At 48.8% G+C, this 23,468-nt stretch overlaps 1 protein-coding gene across 1 annotated transcript in view; it reads right to left on the bottom strand.

Moving 5' to 3' along the window:
• Positions 1 to 23,252, bottom strand: part of LOC134434134 (olfactory receptor 14J1-like) — a gene marked incomplete at its 5' end in the record, with an annotated part of 32,781 nt that extends 9,529 nt beyond the window's left edge. Inside the window, one exon of the mRNA XM_063182826.1 lies at positions 22,791 to 23,252. Coding sequence (XP_063038896.1) covers positions 22,791 to 23,252 — 462 coding nt within the window. The remainder of the gene's footprint in view (positions 1 to 22,790) is intronic.
• Positions 23,253 to 23,468: the final 216 nt, after the last annotated feature.

Raw genomic sequence — 23,468 nt, forward strand, 5'->3', positions numbered from 1 at the left:
CTTGTACCAGGGGATCGTGGCACGGCCTGATGGGGTTGCTGCCCACAGCGTGTGAACATGATCTTCTTGGTGGCGACTGCACTGGTTCATCTGCTCTTGCTTTCTGGTCTGCCTATCCCAGAATTACCTTTGCCACCTGCTTTTCTTATATTGTGGTTCTCTGCAGTTCCTTCAATAGTCAGCCCTTCTTAAGTTCACTCTTGGAATAGGGGATTATCACCTCCCCATCACAGAGAGTGCACTTGAATGCATTTTGCCTGCATTCAAAATATGGTCCCTGTTTTTGATTTACTGGGAGATCTCTGTTTGTATTTTCTACCTCTGTTGAGGCTGAGATTGAAGGTACTTGAGATGATATTTTGCGTTCAGATTCAGGTGGTTGTTGTTTCTTATCAGTGACACAGCTTCACAACCATGAGTTCTGCAGCCTTTAAGATAAGACACAAACTGGCTCCCTATCTCTTGTTACAAGGCCTGGATGGTTCCAAGGAGACCATGGTGATACTGGGGATCCAAGGAGACCGTGGTGACACCATGGAAACTCATGGAACCATGGGCATTGTGATACAGCAGGGCTTCATGGAACGAAGGAGTCAATTGTGACTCTACCAAACCTCGTGGAACCAAGCGCCCATTGTGACACAGAAGAACTTCAGGGAACCAAGAGTCTCTTGTGACACAGCGGAAGGTGCTCATGAAACCATAGAAACCATTTTGAAACTTCAAGGCCTGATGGAACCAAAGGGTCATTCTGGCACTTCTGAGCCTTGGAAGCAAAGGGACCACAGTGACACAGTGGGGCTCTGTGGAACCATGGGGCCGTGGTGACATTGTGGAGTGTCATTGAACCAACTGTCCATGGTGACACTGCAGGGCCTGATGGAATCATGGACACCATTGTGACAGTGCAGGGCGTCATGGAAGCAAGGGGCCATTGTCACACTCTGGGGCCTCTTGGGATCCAAGGGCAGTTGTGAGACCATGGAAATTATGGCAACTGTGGCACCATGAAACCAAGGAGACCATTGTGACCCTACATGGAACTAAGGATCCATGGAACAGTGCAGGACACATGGAACCAAGGGGCCGTTGTGAAGCTGTAGAACCAAAAGAGCCCATTGTGACACTGTGGGCCCCCATGGATCCAAAGGTCCTTTTTGACATTGCAGGGCCCCATGGAATCCTGGAAACCACTGTGAAACTTTGGGGCCTTGTTGAATGAAGTGGCCTGTCGACGGAAGGAGACCAGGACATCAATTAGATCATCACAGGCCCAATTTTACTCATCAGTACAGCAGGTTAAATACAGTTCATAATGAGCTTCATGCATATTGCAAAAGTTGAGCTCAGGATTGGTTAGTTACATATCAGCAACTACGCCTACTTCTGCATTCTTATGGTTATACTTTTGATACTTTCTACATATTCTCAGGAAGAATCTCTCTTCCCTATCCTCATGTTGCAGCAAGGGCATTCTGTCCTTGCCTGTCATTGGTCACCGACTGCTGACTTCTCCTTTCAGCCTGCTGACTGCTGACTTCCCTCTGTCAGCTTGACCAGCGGCATTATGTCAGCATGGCCTTTCTCAGCTAACCAACTATTAATAATATTCTCCACAGTGGCCCTGCAAGGCCAGATGGAACCGATGAGACCCCATAGAACCAAGGGTCCATTGTGACCCTGTGGTAGCAAGGTGTCGTGGGTTGACCCAGGCCAAATGGCAGGCATCCATGTGGGCTGCTCACTCACTCCCCTCTGCAGCTGGATAAAGACAATTTAATAAATGATTCGTGGGTTGAGATAAGGACTGGGTGAGATCACTCATCAAATACTGTCCTGGGAGAAACAGGCTTAGCTTAGAGATGTGAAATTCATTTATTACTAACAAAGTCAGAGCAGGAAAAGGGGAAATAAAATAAGCTCCTCACCTCCCTCCTTCCAGCTCTACCTCCTACCCCAGCAGTGCAGGGAGACAAGGAATGGGGGTTATGGTCAGTTCATCACCCATGGCTTCTGCCCCTGCTCAGGGAGAGGAGTGGTTCCCCTGCTGCACCGTGGGTCCCTCCCAAGAGAGACAGTTCTGCAGGAGCTTCTCCCATGTGAGTCCATTTCAGGGGCAGCAGCCCTCTGCAAACTGCTGCAGTGTGAGTCCATGCCAGGGACAACAGTCCTTCCCAAACTGCTGCAGCATGGGTCACTCTTCCAGGGGGTGCATTCCTGCAGGGACAGGCTGCTCCAGCCTGGGAGCAGGGCCCCTCTCTCCATGGCTCTCCAGCAGGGTGCCTGGGTCTCCAGGGCCTGGAGCACCTCCTGCCTCTCCTTCTGCACTGACCTTGATGTCTGCAGAGTTGTTCTTCTCACATGTTCTCCCTCTGCTCTCCTCTGACTGGAGTTAAAACTGCGCCACATTGTCTATTTTGATTTCCTTTTCAATCTGTTATCACAGAGGCATTGCCACCATTTGTAACTGGCCCAGCCTTTGCCAGCAGCAGGTCCATCTTTGAAGCCACCAGGAATTGGCTGTGCCAGACACGGTGGAAGCTTCCAGCAGCTTCTCACAGGAGCCGTCCCTGTGCCCCCCTGTGAAATACAAATCTGTGTTTCGTGTCAGGTACATACTGGCAATGTTTGTATTTGTGATTTTAATATGTGTGGAAACCAAACATGGGACAGTTATAAAGACAAATTCTAATAATTACTGAGGAATGTAAAGCATGGAAGAAGGCCTTTGAACCTATCCTTTTTTCTTAATTAACCTTTATATGTGTTAAGTTGATTTAGGAGCATTTGAATTAAAGCATTAAGGATGTTGCTTTTTGACAGGAACTTTCTGCTTGTAGCTAAGCCTGAAAGAGTTTTGCAATAACCTTTTGAAGTAGAATTTTAGAATATTGCTTGTAGTAAGGATCTTTGAAAATATACCTTTAGAATAAATAAAATGAAACACGCTTATCTCACACCTTAACAAAACAGTGAAAAGCAGCCTGAGAAAGGAAGATGAGCCTCAACTCAAGGATTAATAGCCAAGGGAAACTGGACATCACTGCTATGAGATTTATAGTCTCTGCAATTAAAAGGTGGACCCACATCTGGGTTCTGGACCACACCATCTGGGAGATTTCTTCCTTCTTTCAGAAACTGAACCACCAGCATCTTGAGATACTCCTTTCTGGGATACATCCTGAGAATAACTAAATCATAATAGGTATGGAATTGTGACATAAAAATTGGGAATAGAAACTGCTGAGAAAGCTGATGAGTACCCCTATAAATACCTGTAAGCCTCAACTATCAGTGTGCAGTTGGAGGGAAAACTTCCCTCACTGTACCCAGCGCTGTATTGCTCGTACTTTACCATATTAATTAATGACTTGATTGCTGCTTGAATATTGGCCTAGTCAAGCTTCTTATTTATAATACCCCTGTGCGGGGAGCTGGGAGAGAAGAAGGGGATGCTGGCCTGTCCCTCAGGGGAGGTGCGGCTCATTTGCTGACAGCCGGTGCCTCCCAGCTGAAAACTTTCAAACTCAGTGTTTTTCTGGGACACAACATTTTTCACAGGCTGATTCACGTTTGGTCAGGGGCTTCTCGCTGGGATTTGGGGTGCCTGACTCCCCTCACGTGCGCCAGTGGCGTGGGGGATGTGGCTCCCAGAGGTGCTGCCTCTGGCCACAAGCCCAGAGGGGATGGGGGTGATGTTGAGGAACAGAAAACAGGAACACGGGAATGTGAATTGTGGGGTTAGGGGTGGGGGGGGGGGTGGAGAGCGAGCATCGTTCACTTTTTCTGGGGAAAGAAGACCCGCAGATCCGGGATGGAGATCCCTGAGAAAGCTTCTCCTTCTTAGCCCCCAGCATGCACTGGTGGTTCTGGGGGAGAGGGAAAAAGCGTTCGGTCATACTGCTGCCAAGGCACTGGCAGCATGGTGGGGGTGGGCTGTGAGAACAAAGACCCTGCCCTGCAGGCCAGGTCTGGGCTGTTTGGCCTGCCCACCCTTGGGTTTGGGGGCTTTGATCCCCCTACCCAGGCCCGGGGCACCGTTCTGTGGAAGGTGGACAAAACTACCAGCTCAAAGTACTGGAAAGCCACAAGTCAGACTCAGCCCAAGTGATTCAATAAAGGACAGCGGCCAAGACATTCCAGAAATTTTCTCAATATTGTTTGATAATTATCAATGGATTTTTAAAAATAGTTATTAGTGATTTTTCTTTAGCAGTTCTTTGTTTCAGGATTCTGCAAGTCGGTTTCAGGACCGAAAGGGATCATTCAGGGATGTCAAAGATCAACATCTCCAATGACTGGGATTGTACTGGGATGCTACAGGGATCATACTGGGAGCAGCTGAGCCCATGCCGGGGCAGACTGCAATCACACTGAGGGAGACTGGATCATACTGGGATCACACTGGGATGGAGTAGGAGCCTGTAGGGGGCAGTTGAGACCATACTGGGGACAGATGGGATATACTGGGAATGACTGGGATCATTCTGAGGGTGACCAGGAGCAGTTCTGAGCAACTGGGATCATGCAAGGAGCAACTGGGAGGAACTGGGTGTGACTGGGTGCATGATGGGCATGATTGGAAGCCTCTGGGCTTCTACTGGGATGAACTGGGGTCATGCTGGAGGTGACTGGGATCATACTGGCAGTGAGAGCAACTACACTGAGGCTGACTGGGAGTGGTTGTGAGCAAATGGGATCATGCTGGAAGGGGCTAGGAGTGACTGGGAATGTGCTGGAAGGAACTGGGCTACACTGGGACATACTGGGAGTGTCTGCAATGAAAGTGAGGGTGAAAGGGAGCAACTCGAACCATGTGGGGCACAACTGGTTCACACTGGCAGGGACTGGGAGCACTCTGGGCTCATCTTTGGATCATACTGGGAGGGACTGGACTAATACTGGGAGTGATTGAGAGTGACTGGGAACACACCATGCACATCATCCCCCATACTGGGGGCGACTGGGAGAAACTGGGAGCACGCTGAAAGCAAATGGCATCATACTGGGACTGACTGGATTGATCTAGCTGGAGGCAACTGGGACCATCCTGGGAGTGATTGGAAGTTACTGGGATTATACTGGGACCATACTGGAAGTGCTGGCATGTGACAAGGATCATGCTGGAGGTTACTGGGCTCCTATTGGTATTGAAAGGGAGCAACTGGGATCACACTTTGGGCCACTGGGAGCAACTGAGAGAAACTGGGATCATGCTACAAGCAAACTGGAGGAACTGGCAATGACTGGATGCAGGCTGGAGGCAACTGGGATATGCTGGCCATGACTGAGAACATACTGGGATAACAAGCACCTTACTGGGATCACTGTGAGGGTCTGGGAAGAACCATGGACATGCTGAGGGAAACTGGGATGTACGGGGAGTGTTTGTAATCATACTGGGAATGACTGGGAACAAGAGGGACCATGCTAGGGAGAACTGGGACCATGGTAGGGGCAACTGGGAGTGAGTGGGAGTGACTGGGTCTACACTGGGCGCAACTGGGCATGACTGGGATCATGCTGGCCGGGACTGGGATCACATGGGGAGTGACTGGGACTATAGAAGGAACAACAGGGTTCAACTGGGATCACACTGGGAGGAACAGGGAGCAACTGGAACCATGCTGGGGGCAACTGGGATCATACTGGGTCATACTTGGAGCAACTGAGACTGCACTTAGGGTGACTAGGAGTGGCTGTGAGCAACTGGGATCAGGCTGGAAGCAACTGAGGACATCTGGGACTAATTGGGAACCTGCTGGGAGTAATTGGAATATGCTGGGAGCGATTGAAACCACAGTGGGGGTAAATGGGAGCAACTGGAACCCCACTGGATGATAACGGGAGCAGCTGTGCCCATGCTGGGGTCATACTGGAACTGACAGGCATCATACTGGCAGTGACTGGAAAAGTATTAGGAATATCTGAGAGTGACTGGGATCCTACTGGAACCAGACTGGGAGTGACTGGAAAGGTGCTGGCCGTTACTGGAACTATGCTGGAGGTGACTGGGAGCAACTGGCCCCACACAGGGAGTGACAGGGAGTCACTCTGAGCATGACTGGAATCATACTGGGAGGATCTGGGAGTGACTGGGATCATACCGGGGTGGTTGTAACCATACTGGTGTGGACTGGGTGCAACTGGGATCATCCTGGGGGCCACTGGGATTACAGCAGATGAGAATGGATCCTGACTGGGGGTTACTGGGAGCTACTGGGCCCATGTTGGGAAGAAAATGTGGACAGAGTGGGAGCAACTGGGATCAACTGGAAGGTACTGGAACCATGCTGAGGAGACTGAGACAATAACTGGGATCATATTGGAAGCAACTAAGACCTTACTTCAGGCAACTGCCAGAAACTGAAATCATGCTGGAGGCAACTGGGAGGAACTGGGAAAGACTGGGATCATTCTGAGCTAACCAGAACATTACTGGGCACACTGGAATATACTGGGAGTGTCTGTGACCATACTGGGTGGACTGGAATCGCACTGCAAACAGCTGGGACCATGCTGGGGACAACTGGCAGTGAGTGGGACCAGGCTGAGAGGGACTGGGACTATTCAAGGGACAACTGGGATCATACTGGGAAGAACTGGGAACAACTGGGACTATTCTGGCAGCAGCTGGGATCATACTGGGATCACAGTGGGAGCAGCTGGGTCCATGCTGGCTGAGACTGGGATCACACTGTGGGTTACTGGAATCATACTGGGATTGACTGGGAGGGGCTGTGAGCAACTGGAATCATGCTGAAAGGAACTGGGAGGAAGTGGGAGCGACTGGGAGCATGCTGGGGGCGACTGGGATATACTGGGAGAGACTGGGAGTCATGAGGATCATACTGGACACTACTGGGGTCCTGCTGGCATTGACAGGGAACAACTGAGATCACAGTGGGGGTGACTGACATCATACTGGGAGTGACTGGGATCACACTGGGATTATAGTGGGTGTCAATAGACACTGACTGGGGTTCCTGAGAGCTACCAGGCCCATGTTGGGAGCTGAATGCGCACACACTGGGAGGAACTGGGAGCAACTGGGAATGACAGGATGCATGCTGGTGACAATTGAGATGTCCTGGCAGTGACTGGGATGAAACTGGGGGCAGCTGAACCACTCTGAGGTAACTGTGTGTGCCTGGCAATGACTACGAGAACGTTCAGGGCAACTGGGATATGTTTTGCGGAGAAAAGAAGAAACCTCACAACTTTGTAAAAGTTTTAAAGCCCGGTATGCTTTTATTACGACGCACGCCGGACGCAAGTCCCCCAACAAGGCATGCGTGCCTCTGAAGACCTCGGGTCTTTTTTTATCCCCCTTCCAAATGCATATGCATAAAGTTCCACAATAAGTTCATACATATTCATTCCGTGTGACATTTAGCACCAGTTCTTCTTTATCAAAGGAATTTCTAAGTCGGGGGCAAATCGACCTTGTGGTCTTTTCTGTTTTTCTTTCTCTGTCTCCTTGCTGTCTCGGCATGCGAGTTTTTCCTTCAGCTTCGGCCTCACAGACTTTTCACCTTCTTAGACACTTCACCTAATTCAGAATGGATCTTTACTCTGTCGCATTCCCCCCTTTCCTAGGAAATAAGTAAATTCTTTTACTTAATGAAAACCTTCACGACAGTAAGTGTCTTTTAGTGCTTCACCATGTATGTTTGACAAAGATGTTAGTACAGCTATTCGTTGTAGCATTCTCCAGTCCCAAATTAACAATATATTCTTTGTAGAACTGTGGTTATCTACTTTGTATCATGTTGGACAGTAATTAAGGTTTTCTTTCCTTTTTCTTGGATTTCTCTCAAGCCTTCCAATAGGTCTTGGTGCTTAATTAATTGTTTCACTAATGTAAGGTTCATCCCAATAGAGGTAGTTGGTAGTCTGTGATACAGTGTGTAATTGGCTTTAATCAGCTGGTGGGATGTTACTGGTACCAAATATGAAAAATCACACCCAATAATCTTAACAAAATTACAAATACAGAAATTAGAATGGTTTCTACTAGACAGAATAACATTGCTATCAATTTGTACAGCAGCATAGGCAGTTCTCAGCCACACACACCCTTTTCCAGTATATACGAGCACAGTTTTCTGGTCAGTGACTGGATGAATTTCGAAGTGACAAATACTCTGTTCGGTGTCCAAACACACATCCTGAGCATTAATAGTATTGCTTTCACAAATGAATCCCATCTGTTCTCTAGTAATGCAGGATTCTAAGTTTACTGTCTGCCACTCTCCATTCATCTTTCGTGCCCACACTCCATGTTCTGAAGGATAGAGTATTGTTTTTTCATGGTTTAATCCTAGGACAATGGTGGGATGGATAACATAAACAGTGGCATTATGTATGGTAAGCACAAAGGCAGTTGCTACATTAGAAAGAGGATCATAGGTGAAATTCACCATAGTCCACCGAGACTGAAACTTCCTTTCCAAATCAATTGCATTATCCCACACAGTTTCTTGAATTTCAGCTGGAAAATTACCTTCACCCCTTTCCCATACGATCAGAGCTGCTGTGGCTTGTATCCATAACTGTGCTTGTATACAACTGAAAGCTAAAGACACATTATCTTGAACTATACTCAGTGCTTCTACTATCAACTTGTGGTCTTGGTCCCTGGCCTTTTCATACTTCCTTACTTTGGCAGTACTTTTGAAATCTGTCACTGGCTAGTTCCCAATGCCAATAGAGATTACTATAAAGGCTGCTTCAATTTTGTTAGGCTACCTGCTGCAGTGGCCAGTTTATTCACCAGTATTTCTGAATCAATTCCATTTAAAACTCCTAATCTTGTCCCTAATATGCCAGTTAGATGTTTGTTATGGGGAACAGGAACTGCTTTCTGTTTATGACCATCCCTCCCTGCCAGAGGGATGTGCTGGGCTCACACTGCAAATTCAGACACACTTCACAAGTGTATCTGACAGAGGTTTAGGTCATATTTGAGGCAGATGTTTGTTCTGAAATGTAAAGACCTCAGGGAATCTCCTTCCCCCTCCAAAGCACCTTATTTCCCAGATGTGTGGCAAGCAGGAATGTCTCTCCTGGCTACGAAACCTCACCCACCTTGCCCCTAGCTTCAGGTCCAAGCCTCAAGTAAATAATGAAGGGGAAGTCTGAGAGAAGAGCCTAAATTCATTGCAGTGCCTCAGAAGAAACTGGGATCAGATTTCTGCTGCTTGAAACACTCAGCACAAAAGTGATGCTCAAAATCCTACAGCCTGCTGCTGAGCTCTGAGGGGGGGGGTCTCTCTCTACCTCTTTTAAGCAGAATCCAACCGCCTCAGACTGGGACAATCACTGATCCAAATGTCAGGAGGAAAATGGATAGCTATAAATAAAGAAAATCACCTTCCATGCTTGGACTAATTTACCACCTGCAGTTCAGCACCCTTTACCAGCCATTGCCTGAGTGTTCAGCCAACCAGCTTGGAAAATGACCTAAGGAAACTGATTTCTTGGTGTTCCTGGTTTTAGGCACCAGGAGAGCTGGCTCCTTCCTTTCTTGTTCTTCTCCTGAGATATGCCTGTTTTTGTAACCATGTTGTCCAGCCCTCAAAGGAAGTTTTTAGGAAGGAGGAGCAGGCTGGTTGGATTCTTGAGATGTTAATTTGCATTATCAACTCCACACATTTGAGAGACCATTCTGGATTGAATAATAGCTGTTTTCAGTCACATTCTTTACTACGTTACGTTCAAGTTTGGAATTTGGGTAGAGTCTGAACTAGTATGGGGTGTATAAGGCCCTGCTGTGGTAAAAAGTGCAGTGTCCCCTTTGAATTCAAATGAAATTCTGATAGTAATTCGAGCTCAAAGGCAGGTCACTTCTACAGGCTGTATCAAGGTGAAATTACACCAACAGTCTGATTCACTTAGGTTATCACAGACTTCCTGGTGTTCATATACACCGGGGGAGGTTCAGACACTAATTATATCTGGTCTCTCATAAGCTACCCTATTGATGACCTGGCACCCTACTTTGATTTCTTCTCCTCTGATTCCTTGAAGTGTCCACAGTTCCTGTTCCTGCCATTCTTGCTCCTCACATACCTGATTCTCGTGGATTACTACAGTAGATATGTTTAAATCTTTTATCTCAGAAGGTTTTCCTATGGATCCAGTACACTGATTAAATGCCAGGGACCAAGGCCATTCAGCATTACTTTGAATAGAGGTACTCTCAAGTTCTAAAACTTCAGTTATGATTACACACAAAACAATTCTACAAACAATTCTACAAACTAAAATATGAGCTACTCCCGACCGCAATATACTCATTTCGCCCAAGTAAGTTTTAATCTCAGTTCATTGTCTCCTGGTGTCACTCCTTAAGGGGTTTCTGGGCCTTCTTCACCCAAGACTGATGAATCCAGGCATCCTGCTCCTTGATTCTGATTGCAGTGAAGTTGGTGAGAAGTACTCGCAGTGGTCTGTCCCACTGTGGTTCCGAAGTCTTCTCTGTAAGAGACTTAACATATACATCATCCCCAGGCAATCTAACTCCCTGCTCTGAGTTCCAGCCACATTTTTCTCAATTACTCTGAGTTGTTTGCTTAATTCCACCATGTAGGTGGACATTCTGGACATTCCCTTTGTATTCTATATGGTCTTCTATAAGGCATTCCAAAAGGACTCAGCATTCCTTTAGCTCACGGTTTAGTTTGAATTTGCAATAGTGCTAGTGGAAGAGCTTGGGCTAGGGTAGATTAACTTCTTGCCCCAGTCTTATGATTTGATGCTTAATCAAACGATTCATACTCTCCACCTGGCCGCTTGATTGGGGGTGGTATGGGATGTGAAGTTCCTAATCTATGCCCAGATGGCTACTAATCTGTTGCACTATTTTGGAAATGAAGTGTGATTCTTTATCTGAGGATATCGTGGCTGGAACTCTGAAGCGTGGTATTATTTCTTGTAAAAATAATCTGGTCACCTCTTGAGCTTTGACAGTTCTGGTGGGGAATGTTTCTGGCCACCCTGAAAATGTATCTATCAATACCAGTAAATACTGATACCCCCCTTTCCTTGGGAGTTCTGAAAAGTTAATTTGCCACTGCTGTACAGGCCCATGGCCTCTCTTAGTCTGACTGAGTTTTGGCTGGGGGCGTATTTTGGGGTTAGTCTGGAGGCAAGGATCACATTGTCGGCTCACCTGAGTGATAGTGGCATATAAATTCCTGACAACGATACAACGATTGTTTCAATCAGATGTGTGTTCTAGAAAGCCTGTGGAAATTACTGCTTCAAAGTCAACACTTTATTTCAATGCACTCTGTATCACTTGCAGCTTTGGTTATTTCGAAAAGGAGCCACACTCTATAAAAGGCTTCTAAGTAGTTAGGCTTTAGTGTGTTTTCTAGTGCCTTTCTTTCACTAGTAACCATGAAAATGGGAAGGGATTACTAGCTCTCTTTCAATGGTAGCCCACCCCTTGCAGTTGTACGTCTCTTTTGGTTAGTATTATTGTATTATGGCTTACTTTCGAGGAAAATCTGTACTTCACTCTTTGCTGCCTTCTTTGCTTCTCTATCTGCTAGCTCATTTTTTTCTTCTAATTTTAAGCTCACTCTCTAGTGTGCTTTAATATGCTTTTTCAGGTAGCTGAACTGCTTCCAGCAGCTGGATTGTCTCTTCTTTCCCTGTGAGTTCGGCAGTCCCCTCTCTTTCTAGATGGCTCTATGTGCATGTGTGACTCTAAATGCATTCTTTGGGTCTATGTAGATGGTTCTTGGGACTCTGGGTCTTTGCAAGCTGTTCTCTAATCGGAGTGGGGAATCTTGAAGCTTTCAGGCACACGGACTATGTGAGCTTGAGTTTGAATGCAAAAATTTCTTGGCTGGCTTCGTGGATAGGGAGGCAAAAGAAGGCATCTCTTAGGCCTAAAACAGTGAACCAGGTTAGCTCAGGTGTTAAACAAGTCAGTAAGGTATATGGATTTGCTACCACAGGGTATAAATTCTGTGTTATCTTATTGACAGCTCTTAATCTAATACTATCAGTTATTGGGCTGATTCTTTCTTTATTTTCTTTTTGAGGGTACTACTCAGTTCTCACTAGTTGTGTCCTTTCCTTAAACTTGATGCTCATGGGGGAGCATCTTTCACTCTCTTTGGTACAGCAGAGGCCTATACCCTTGAAAACACTTGTTTACTTATTCTAATATCTCCTTACTAATGTCTTTCTTAATTTCAGTGTCTGTTAATGTTAAGCTTAACATCTTTATATCATTTGCCTCCAGAGTAACCTTTCTCATTTGAGAATGTTTAGCAAATTGAGCGAATTGTACAAAAGCTTTTAGGTACACATAGTACATGTATTACTTTAAAGGTTTGCACAAGGATGCCTTCTCAGACTGGCCAGTTGTTCAGTTGTTCCCCACACTGCAACATAAACATTCTCCACAGGTTCTAAAGCTTAATTTAAAACTGAATATATGGCACTTGTGTCAACAAAAATTCTTCCCTTTTGGGGAGGTCATCTTTACCCTTCCTCCCTTACTTTGGGAGGAGCCTTTAGCAAATCATATGTACTCATTTTGTGAACTGTGATTGCTTTGCATTTCAGCACGATAATCTTTGCCTGATTTCATACGTCGCTATCTTATGCTGCATGCTGAACAACATGTTTGATTTGCTTTCTCTTTGCCTTGTTTTCCCTCTTCAAGAAATCTGGGTGATTTCTTAAAACACAAAGACATTTCAGCATACAAAACTCTATCCCATTTATCCTCCTATTTTAAAACAGTACTAACAGCAATGAAGTATTATAAATATTTTTATTTTCTGAGCTGCTCCTACTGGCAGCCTTCTCCCAGTGAGCCCCTCCCAAAAGGGGCTAATTTAGGAACCTTTTTGCTCTGGTCAGTTCTCATTATTTATTTCTCCTTGCCCTATCTCGCTTCCACTCAAATCTTTTTACAGACCTTCACAGTAGTTTCTCAACTTTCCTCCTATACACACAGCTCCAGGTGGCAGGTATCAGATGTGGTTCCCACACACAAGTTCTAAGACCTTAGGTTCTGAATCTGCTTGACCAGAAACCTCTAATTTACATGTGCCCTGACACTTATTAGAACAGCAAAACCAGTGTTTCTCATAAACACCGCACTGCAATAATAACTGCGCATCCAGCTTTCGCTCACAGGCCATTCCCGGGTTCCCTGGGAAGACGGGGCAGCCAGAGCTGTCCCTGTGCCCAGGGGACAGCCACTGTCACCTCACACAGCATGCTAATCAAAAACGTGACATAGACACTATATTCTGATCAAACAAAATATCAGTCTTTTCTAGTTCTCTTCTTGCACAATCTAATTAAGCCTTGTGTCTACTTACACTTGTTTTACTGCTTTGCAAAAAGGCTGTGCTAGTCACAGCCGAAACTCTGATATGCCCACAGACACAAACACTCGCACTCGCACTCCCCCTTTATCTCAAATTCGCTAGAGCCAAGTCTTGAATTGCTGTGAGGGGGGGAATTCTTGGAATTCCTTTAACTCTATCGTAATTAAGCATAAATCACCGTACTATAGTTCTCCTATGTAAAATGCTACTCTTGTTGCAACAAAATCTTAAAATCTCTACAAACACTACTATACAATCTGAGAATCAAATTACCACAATGCAGAGGAAGAAAATCACCACACAAAACCACTGGGAAAGGGCATATCTCTCAAAATGCTCGCTTTTCTCAACACAACATAGCATACAAAAATTCAGCATTTACTCACATCAATTTTCTTGGACACAATCAAAATCAAACATCCAAGGCAAAGGAACTCTCTGAGCTCATACTCATACTCACGGTTAAAATGTACCAAATCTACACAAATCACTACATTTAAACACGATAAATACCATCACTGACATTCTTCCACTCGCTTCTCTGCGGGGCACTTCTGTCCCTGCCCCCGCAGCCTGCTGCAGCCGGTGCCTCAGGCCTCACTCGGCTGCTTCAAACACGGGTAGTACTGACCCCCCCACACTGTAGATTTATTCTCTTTTATACACCATACACTTATACACTTGCACGATTACAAACACAGTGCACCGACCACACAATGCACACATTAACTATACAGCAACAGTGTCCGGACATCACACACACACAAACAAAGCACACACGGGCTCAACAGTTCTGCTCTATCAGAACTATGAACCCCCAACACACATACACGGGTTCACCCGGCTCACCCCCAGAACCGCTTGCGGTCTGCTCTATCAGAACAATGAACCCCATCTCTAATACAGCTGCTCTATCAGCTGAACTCAGATGTCTCTGGGTGGTTTACTCCCTTGCTCTCCTTTCCCTCCCCCGGGGGCCCCTCAGTACATACCGTATCTTCTTCCGCAGGCCAGCAGGTCCTTGTCTGTCCTCGCAGGTGGCAAGTTGAGACAAGCGGAGCCCCACCAGGAAAAGATCCTAGGGTGCGCCTTGGAGCTCTGTCTATCCCCCCTGCCCCTGCGGGGACAGAGAACACCTACCTGGCTCGCCATAATGTTTTCCTGAGAAAAGAAGAAACCTCACAACTTTATAAAAGTTGTAAAGCTCAGTATGTTTATTTACGACGCGCACCGGACGCAAGTCCCTCAACAAGGCATGTGAGTTTTTCTTTCAGCTTTGGCCTCACAGACTTTTCACTTCTCTTAGACACTTCGCCTAATTCAGAATGGATCTTTACTCTGTCTCACCAGGCCAAATGCCAGGCATCCATGTGGGCTGCTCACTCACTCCCCTCTGCAGCTGGACAAAGAGAATTTAATACAGGGCTCATGGATTGAGATAAGGACTGGGTGAGATCACTCATCAAATACTGTCCTGGGAGAAACAGGCTTAGCTTAGAGATGTGAAATTCATTTATTACTAAAAAGGCAGAGCAGGAAAAGGGGAAATAAAATAAGCTCCTCACCTCCCTCCTTCCAGTTCTACCTCCTACCCCAGCAGTGCATGGAGACAAGGAATGGGGGTTATGGTCAGTTCATCACCCATGGCTTCTGGCCATGCTCAGGGAGAGGAGTGGTTCCCCTGCTGCACTGTGGGTCCCTCCCCAGGGAGACAGTTCTGCAGGAGCTTCTCCCATGTGAGTCCATTTCAGGGGCAGCAGCCCTCTGCAAACTGCTGCAGTGTGAGTCCATGCCAGGGACAACAGTCCTTCCCAAACTGCTGCAGCATGGGTCACTCTTCCAGGGGGTGCATTCCTGCAGGGACAGGCTGCTCCAGCCTGGGAGCAGGGCCCCTCTCTCCATGGCTCTCCTGCAGGGTGCCTGGGTCTCCAGGGCCTGGAGCATCTCCTGCCTCTCCTTCTGCACTGACCTTGATGTCTGCAGAGTTGTTCTTCTCACATGTTCTCCCTCTGCTCTCCTCTGGCTGCAGTTAAAACTGCGCCACAATCTCTATTTTGATTTCTTTTTAAATCTGTTATCACAGAGGCATTGCCACCATTTGTAACTGGCCCAGCCTTTGCCAGCAGCAGGTCCATCTGTGAAGCCACCAGGAATTGGCTGTGCCAGACATGGTGGAAGCTTCCAGCAGCTTCTCACAGGAGCCATCCCTGTGCCCCCCTGTGAAATCCAAATCTGTGTTTCGTGTCAGGTACATACAGGCAATGTGGTATTTGTGATTTTAATATGTGTGGAAACCGACCATGGGACAGTTATAAAGACGAATTCTAATAATTACTGAGGAAAGTAAAGCATGCAAGAAGGCCTTTGAACCTATCCTTTTTTCTTAATTAACCTTTATATGTGTTAAGTTGATTTAGGAGCATTTGAATTAAAGCGTTAAGGATGTTGATTTTGACAGGAACTTTCTGCTTGTAGCTAAGCCTGAAAGAGTTTTGCAATAATAACTTTTTGAAGTATAATTTAGAATATTGCTTGTAGTAAGGATCTTTAAAACTATACCTTTAGAATAAATAAAAGGAAACACGCTTATCTCACACCTTAACAAAACAGTGAAAAGCAACCTGAGAAAGGAAGATGAACCTCAACTCAAGAATTAATAGCCAAGGGAAGCTGGACATCACTGCTATGAGATTTATAGTCTCTGCAATTAAAAGGTGGACCCACATCTGGGTTCTGGACCACACCATCTGGGAGATTTCTTCCTTCTTTCAGAAACTGAACCACCAGCATCTTGAGATACTCCTTTCTGGGATACATCCTGAGAATAACTAAATCATAATAGGTATGGAATTGTGACATAAAAATTGGGAATAGAAACTGCTGAGAAAGCTGATGAGTACCCCTATAAATACCTGTAAGCCTCAGCTATCACTGTGCAGTTGGAGGGAAAACTTCCCCCACTGTACCCAGCGCTGTATTGCTTATACTTCACCATATTAATTAATGACTTGATTGCTGCTTGAATATTGGCCTAATCAAGCTTCTCATTTATAACACCCCTGTGGTGGGAGCTGGGAGAGAAGAAGGGGATGCTGGCCTGTCCCTTAGGGGAGGCGCAGCTCATTTATATACAGCCGGTGCCTCCCAGCTGGAAACTTTCAAACTCAGTGTTTTTCTGGGACACAACATTTTTCACAGGCTGATTCACATTTGGTCAGGGGCTTCTCGCTGGGATTTGGGGTGCCTGACTCCCCTCACGTGCGCCAGTGGCGTGGGGGATATGGCTCCCAGAGGTGCTGCCTCTGGCCACAAGCCCAGAGGGGATGGGGTGATGTTGAGGAACAGAAAACAGGAACACTGGAATTTGAATCACAGGATTAGGGGTGGGGGTGTTGGAGAGCGAGCATCGCTGACTTTTTCTGGGGAAAGAAGACCCGCAGATCCGGGATGGAGATCCCAGGGAAAGCTTCTCCTTCCCAGCCACCAGCATGCACTGGTGGTTCTGGGGGAGAGGGAAAAAGCGTTCGGTCACTCCTGCTGCCAAGGCACTGGCAGCATGGTGGGGGTGGGCTGTGAGAACAAAGACCCCACCCTGCAGGCCAGGTCTGGGCTGTTTGGCCTGCCCACCGCCAGGTTTGGGGGCTTTGATCCCTTTACCTGGACCTGGAGCACCGTTCTGTGGAAGGTGGACAGAGCTACCAGCTCAAAGTATTGGAAAGCCACTGAGTCAGACTCAGCCCAAGTGATTCAATTAAGGACAGTGCCCAAGGCATTCCAGAAATTTTCTCAATATTGTTTGATAAATATCAAGGGATTTCTTTTAATAGTTATTACTGATTTTTATTCAGCAGTTCTTTGTTTCAGGATTCTGCAAGTCTGTTTCAGGACCAAAAGGGACCTTCAGGGATGTCAAAGATCAACACCTTCAGTGACTGGGATTGTACTGGGATGCTACGAGGATCATACTGGGAGCAGCTGGGCCCATGCTAGGGCAGACTGCGATCACACTGAGGGAGACTGGATCATACTGGGATCATACTGGGATGGAGTAGGAGCCTGCAGGGGGCAATTGAGACCATACTGGGGACAGATGGGATATACTGGGAGTGACTGGAATCATTCTGAGGGTGACCAGGAGCAGTTCTGAGCAACTGGGATCATGCAAGGAGAAACTGGGAGGAACTGGTAGTGACCGGGTACATAATGGGCATGATTGGAAGCCGCTGGGCTTCTACTGGGATGAACTGGGGTCATGCTGGAGGTGACTGGGATCATACTGGCAGTGAGTGCCACTACACTGAGGCTGACTGGGAGTGGTTGTGAGCAAATGGGATCATGCTGGAAGGGACTGGGAGTGACTGGGAATGTGCTGGTAGGAACTGGGCTATACTGGGACATACTGGGAGTGTCTGCAATGAAAGTGAGGGTGAAAGGGAGCAACTCGAACCATGTGGGACACAACTGGTTCATCCTGGCAGGGACTCGGAGCACTCTGGGCTCATATTTGGATCATACTGGTAGGGACTGGACTAATACTGGGAGTGTCTGAGAGTGACTGGGAATACACCCTGCACATCATCCCCCATGCTGGGGGCGACTGGGAACAGCTGGGAGCAAATGGCATCATACTGGGACTGACTGGATTGATCTAGCTGGAGGCAACTGGGACCATCCTGGGAGTAATTGGAAGTTACTGGGATTATACTGGGACCATACTGGGAGTGCTGGCATGTGACAAGGATCAAACTGGAGCTTACTGGGCTCCTATTGGTATTGAAAGGGAGCAGCTGGGATCACACTTTGGGCCCCTGGGAGCAACTGAGAGAAACTGGGATCATGCTGCAAGCAAACTGGAGGAACTGGTAATGACTGGATGCATGATGGAGGCAACTGGGATATGCTGGGCATGACTGAGAACATACTGGGATAACAAGCACCTTACTGGAAACATAGTGAGTGTCTGGGAAGAGCCATGGACATGCTGAGGGAAACTGGGATGTACTGGGAGTGTTTGTAATCATACTGGGAATGACTGGGAACAAGAGTGACCATGCTGGGGAGAACTGGGACCATGGTAGGGGCAACTGGGAGTGAGTGGGAGTGACTGGGTCTACACTGGGGGCAACTGGGCATGACTGGGATCATGCTGGCAGGGACTGGGTCACATGGGGAGTGACTGGGACTATAGAAGGGACCACAGGGTTCAACTGGGATCACACTGGGAGGAACAGGGAGCAACTGGAACCATGCTGGGGGCAACTTGGATCAAACTGGATCTTACTTGGAGCAACTGGGACTGCACTGAGGGTGACTGGGAGTGGCTGTAAGCAACTGGGATCAGGCTGGAAGCAACTGAGGACAACTGGGACTAATTGGGAACCTGCTGGGAGTAATTGGAATATGCTGGGAGCAATTGAAACCACAGTGGGGGTAAATGGGAGCAACTGGAACCCCCCTAGATGATAATGGGAGCAGCTGGGCCCATGCTGGGGTCATACTGGAACTGACAGGCATCATACTGGCAGTGACAGGAATAGTACTGGGAGTATCTGAGAGTGACTGGGATCCTACTGGAACCAGACTGGGAGTGACTGGAAAGGTGCTGGCTGTGACTGGAACTATGCTGGAGGTGACTGGGAGCAACTGGGCCCACACAGGGAGTGACAGGGAGTCACTCTGAGCATGACTGGAATCATACTGGGAGGATCTGGGAGTGACTGGGATCATACCGGGGTGGTTGTAACCATACTGGTGTGGACTGGGTGACTCTGGGATCATCCTGGGGGCCACTGGGATTACAGCAGATGCGAATGGATCCTGACTGGGGGTTACTGGGAGCTACTGGGCCCATGCTGGGAGGAAAATGGGGAAATGTGGGAGCAACTGGGATCAACTGGAAGGTACTGGAACCATGCTGAGGGGACTGAGACTATAACTGGGATTATATTGGGAGCAACTAAGACCTTACTTCAGGCAACTGCCAGAAACTGAAATCATGCTGGAGGCAACTGGGAGGAACTGGGAAAGACTGGGATCATTCTGAGCTAACCAGAACATTACTGGGCACACTGGAATATACTGGGAGTGTCTGTGACCATACTGGGTGGACTGGAACCACACTGCAAACAGCTGGGACCATGCTGGGGACAACTGGCAGTGAGTGGGACCATGCTGAGAGGGACTGGGACTATTCGAGGGACAACTGGGATCATACTGGGAAGAACTGGGAACAACTGGGACTATTCTGGCAGCAGCTGGGATCATACTGGGATCACAGTGGGAGCAGCTGGGTCCATGCTGGCTGAGACTGGGATCACACTGTGGGTGACTGGAATCATACTGGGATTGACTGGTAGTGGCTGTGGGCAACTGGAATCATGCTGAAAGGAACTGGGAGGAAGTGGCAGTGACTGGGAGCATGCTGGGGGTGACTGGGATATACTGGGAGAGACCAGGAGTCATGAGGATCATACTGGGGTCCTGCTGGCATTGACAGGGAGCAACTGGGATCCCACTGGGGGCCACGGGCATCATACTGGGAGTGACTGGGATCCTACTGGGATTATAGTGGATGTCAATAGACCCTGACTGGGGTTACTGGGAGCTACCAGGCCCATGTTGGGAGCTGCCTGTGCACACACTGTGAGGAACTGGGAACAACTGGGAATGACAGGATGCATGCTGGTGACAACTGGGATTTCCTGGCAGTGACTGGGATAAAACTGGGGGCAGCTGAACCACACTCAGGTAACTGGGAGTGCCTGGCAATGACTACGAGAATGTTCAGGGCAACTGGGATATACTGGGAGTGCCTGAGACCATGCAGGTGGTGACTGGGACAACACTGGGAGCCACTGGGAATGTGCTGGGGGTGACTGGGACCATGCTGAGGGAACTGGGGACAAGTGTGAGTGACTGGGGCCCTGCTGGGAGAGACTGGGATCATACTGGGAGATACTGGGACTATACTAGGGGCAACTGGGAGAACTGGGAATACACTGGATGAAAGTGAGAGCAACTGGGAGAAACTGGGGTCATGTTGGGGACAAATTGCATCATAATTGGGAATGACTGTGAGTGCATGGGCTCATACTGGGAAGAGGAGGGATCCTGCCAGGAGTGAGGGGAAGTGACCAGGAACATCCTGGGAGTGCCAATGAAACTGGAAGGACACAGGAGCAGCAACTGGGCTCATGCTGGGAGCAGGGCTCCAGGACAGGATAGAGGCAGGGGCCAAACCCAACAAGGTGAGGTTGAACAAGTCCAAGTGCCGGGTCCTGCACTTTGGCCACAACAACCCCTGCAGTGCTACAGGCTGGGGACAGAGGGGCTGGACAGCAGCCAAGCAGAAAAGGACCTGCAGGGACTGATGGACAGCAGGCTGGACATGAGCCAGCAGTGTGCCCAGGTGGGCAAGAAGGCCAATGGCTCCTGGCCTGGCTCAGGAATGGTGTGGCCAGCAGGAGCAGGGCAGGGATTCTTCCCCTGTGCTCAGCACTGGTTGGGCAGCACATCGAGTGCTGTGTCCAGTTCTGTGCCCACCAATTTAGGAAGGACATGGAGGGGCTGGAGCGTGTCCAGAGAAGGGCAACAAGGCTGGTGAGGGGTCTGGAACACAAGTCCTGTGAGGAGTGGCTAAGGGAGCTGGGGTTGTTTATCCTGGACAAAGGGAGGCTCAGAGGACACAAGGCGGTGTCAGGGCAGAGGTTAGACTTGATGATTTCCAAGGTCTTTTCCAGCCCTGCTGATTCTGGGATTCTCTGAAAGCACCCTTGGAGCAGTTGCAGGAGGAGCCCTGGGCCTCCTCTTCAGAAGCTCCAGCAGCCCAGGTCCCTCAGCTTCTCCTGCCAGCCCCACAGCCCATCCTTTCAGTCCTGCAGAGCCTCTGCAGCTCCTCCTCACTGCCCAGAACAGGGAGCCCCAGAGCCAGACACAGCAGCCCAGATGTGCCCCCCTGGCCTGGGGTGCCTCTGGCAAGGGAGCAGCAGGAGGCACTGCAGGAGCCTGCAGACAATTCCTGCAGCACTTGTAGGATGATCCTGCTGCCCAAGGGACGTTCCCATGGTGCCAAGTCAGGAACTGCAATGGGGAGTGGGGCCAGAGAGGAAAGGGCAAACAGGGATGGGCAGTTTCAGGGCAGGTAATAGGGGTGAGCAATAGGAAGAAATGTGTACCACATAAGAGTAAAAAAATGAAAGGTGAAGCCAAGGAAATGCTCAGGGCAGTTTGGGGATGGCTGCCACGCAGCCCTTGCTCTGAGCAACAGTGTCTGCAGTGGGACAGGAAACTCCCAGCTGATGGGAACAAACTTTCTGGCTGACTGCAGAGGCCAGGACAAAGCTGAGTGGTTTCCCTGGTGTCCCCCAGCCCTTGCTGGCCCCAGGGGCTGATGGCATTTGTGCTCCCTCAGGTTCATGTCCCCACAGCAACAGCATGGGGGTGCTCCCCCTGCTCTGTGCAATGCAAACAGGGGCTGCTGAGCCAGTGCTGCTGTGTCTGTGCCTGCAAGGATGGGGCACCTGTGTGAGCTGGGGGAGAGGCCAGGGCTGCAGAGGGGGGATGTTGTTGGCAGCTCCATCAGGACGCTCTGGAACGCTGCCCTGGGCTGTGCAGCATACTGGGGATGGATCAGCCCCTGCTCTGCTGCTCCTTCCCATCTGCCCCAGGGCCCTTGCAGAACCCCAGCCATGCTGTTTGCCCCCAGCCTGCCCACAGCCAGCCTGGGGCTGCTCACGGGGCTTTTCTGTGCTGAGCATTGGCCTGGCTGTGTTCTTGAGAGAGCCTGGACAAGGAGCCTGGAGCCCCCAGGCCCTGGGCTGAGGCATCAGCGCTGCCCCAGCAGTGCCCATGGCCTGTCCCTGCTGCAGCCTTGGCACTGCCACCCCCAGGGCTGTGCCCGGCCCCAAGAGCACTCAGGCCCTACAGCAACACCAGGGCCACCAGGGCAGTGGGGCAGGGCCACAGCAGCAGCACTGGCAACACCAAATGCTGCTGCTGCTGCTGGGCACAGCTGCTGGGCCAGCACTGATCTGCCCCATCTCTGCACACAGACATTGCTGCTGCAGCTCCAGAGAAGGCAACAAAAGGGCATCTCTGCAGAAAACTCTGCTGGGAGTTCCTTTAGCTCATTTAAAGTCACCAAGAACACAGCCCCTCATTGACAGTCTGTGGCCGCAGGGAAGGTGGAGAGAAATAAAATGAGAATCGGTACAAACACTGACATTTCTTTGTATACAATATCAAAAAAGTAAATTAAAAAACACTTCCAGAACTAATGAACAAGAAGTATCAAAGATGACTTTTATTACAAGTGATTTGCAGAAATTGCCCAACACTTTAATGTTCCTAAAATCATCCAGTCATCAGTCTCCACATTGCAGCCTTGAGCTCCTGGTTCCTCAGGCTGTAGATGAGGAGGTTCAGGGCTGGAGGCACCACTGAGTACAGAACTGACAGGGCCAGATCCAGGGATGGGGAGGACATGGAGGGGGGCTTCAGGTCAGAAAATATGCCAGTGCTGAGGAACAGGGATACCACGGCCAGGTGAGGGAGGCAGGTGGAAAAGGTTTTGTGCCGTCCCTGCTCAGAGGGGATCCTCAGCACGGCCCTGAAGATCTGCACATAGGAGAAAACAATGAACACAAAACAACCAAATGCTAAACACACACTAACTGCAAGAAGCCTAAGTTCCCTGAGGTGGGATTTGGAGCAGGACAGCTTGAGGATCTGTGGGATTTCACAGAAGAACTGGCCCAGGGCATTGCCATGGCACAGGGCCAGGGAAAATGTATTGGCTGTGTGCATGAGAGCAGTGAGAAAGCCACTGGCCCAGGCAGCTGCTGCCATGTGGGCACAAGCTCTGCTGCCCAGGAGGGTCCCGTAGTGCAGGGGTTTGCAGATGGACACGTAGCGGTCGTAGCACGTGACAGTCAGTAGATAAAATTCTGATCCAATGAAGAACATAAAGAAAAAGAGCTGAACAGCACATCCAGTGTAGGAGATGTTCCTGGTGTCCCAGAGGGAATTGTGCATGGCTTTGGGGACAGTGGTGCAGATGGAGCCCAGGTCGCTGAGGGCCAGGTTGAGCAGGAAGAAGAACATGGG

This window comes from Melospiza melodia, unplaced genomic scaffold, assembly GCF_035770615.1.
Source record: "Melospiza melodia melodia isolate bMelMel2 unplaced genomic scaffold, bMelMel2.pri scaffold_32, whole genome shotgun sequence".
NCBI lineage: Eukaryota > Metazoa > Chordata > Aves > Passeriformes > Passerellidae > Melospiza > Melospiza melodia.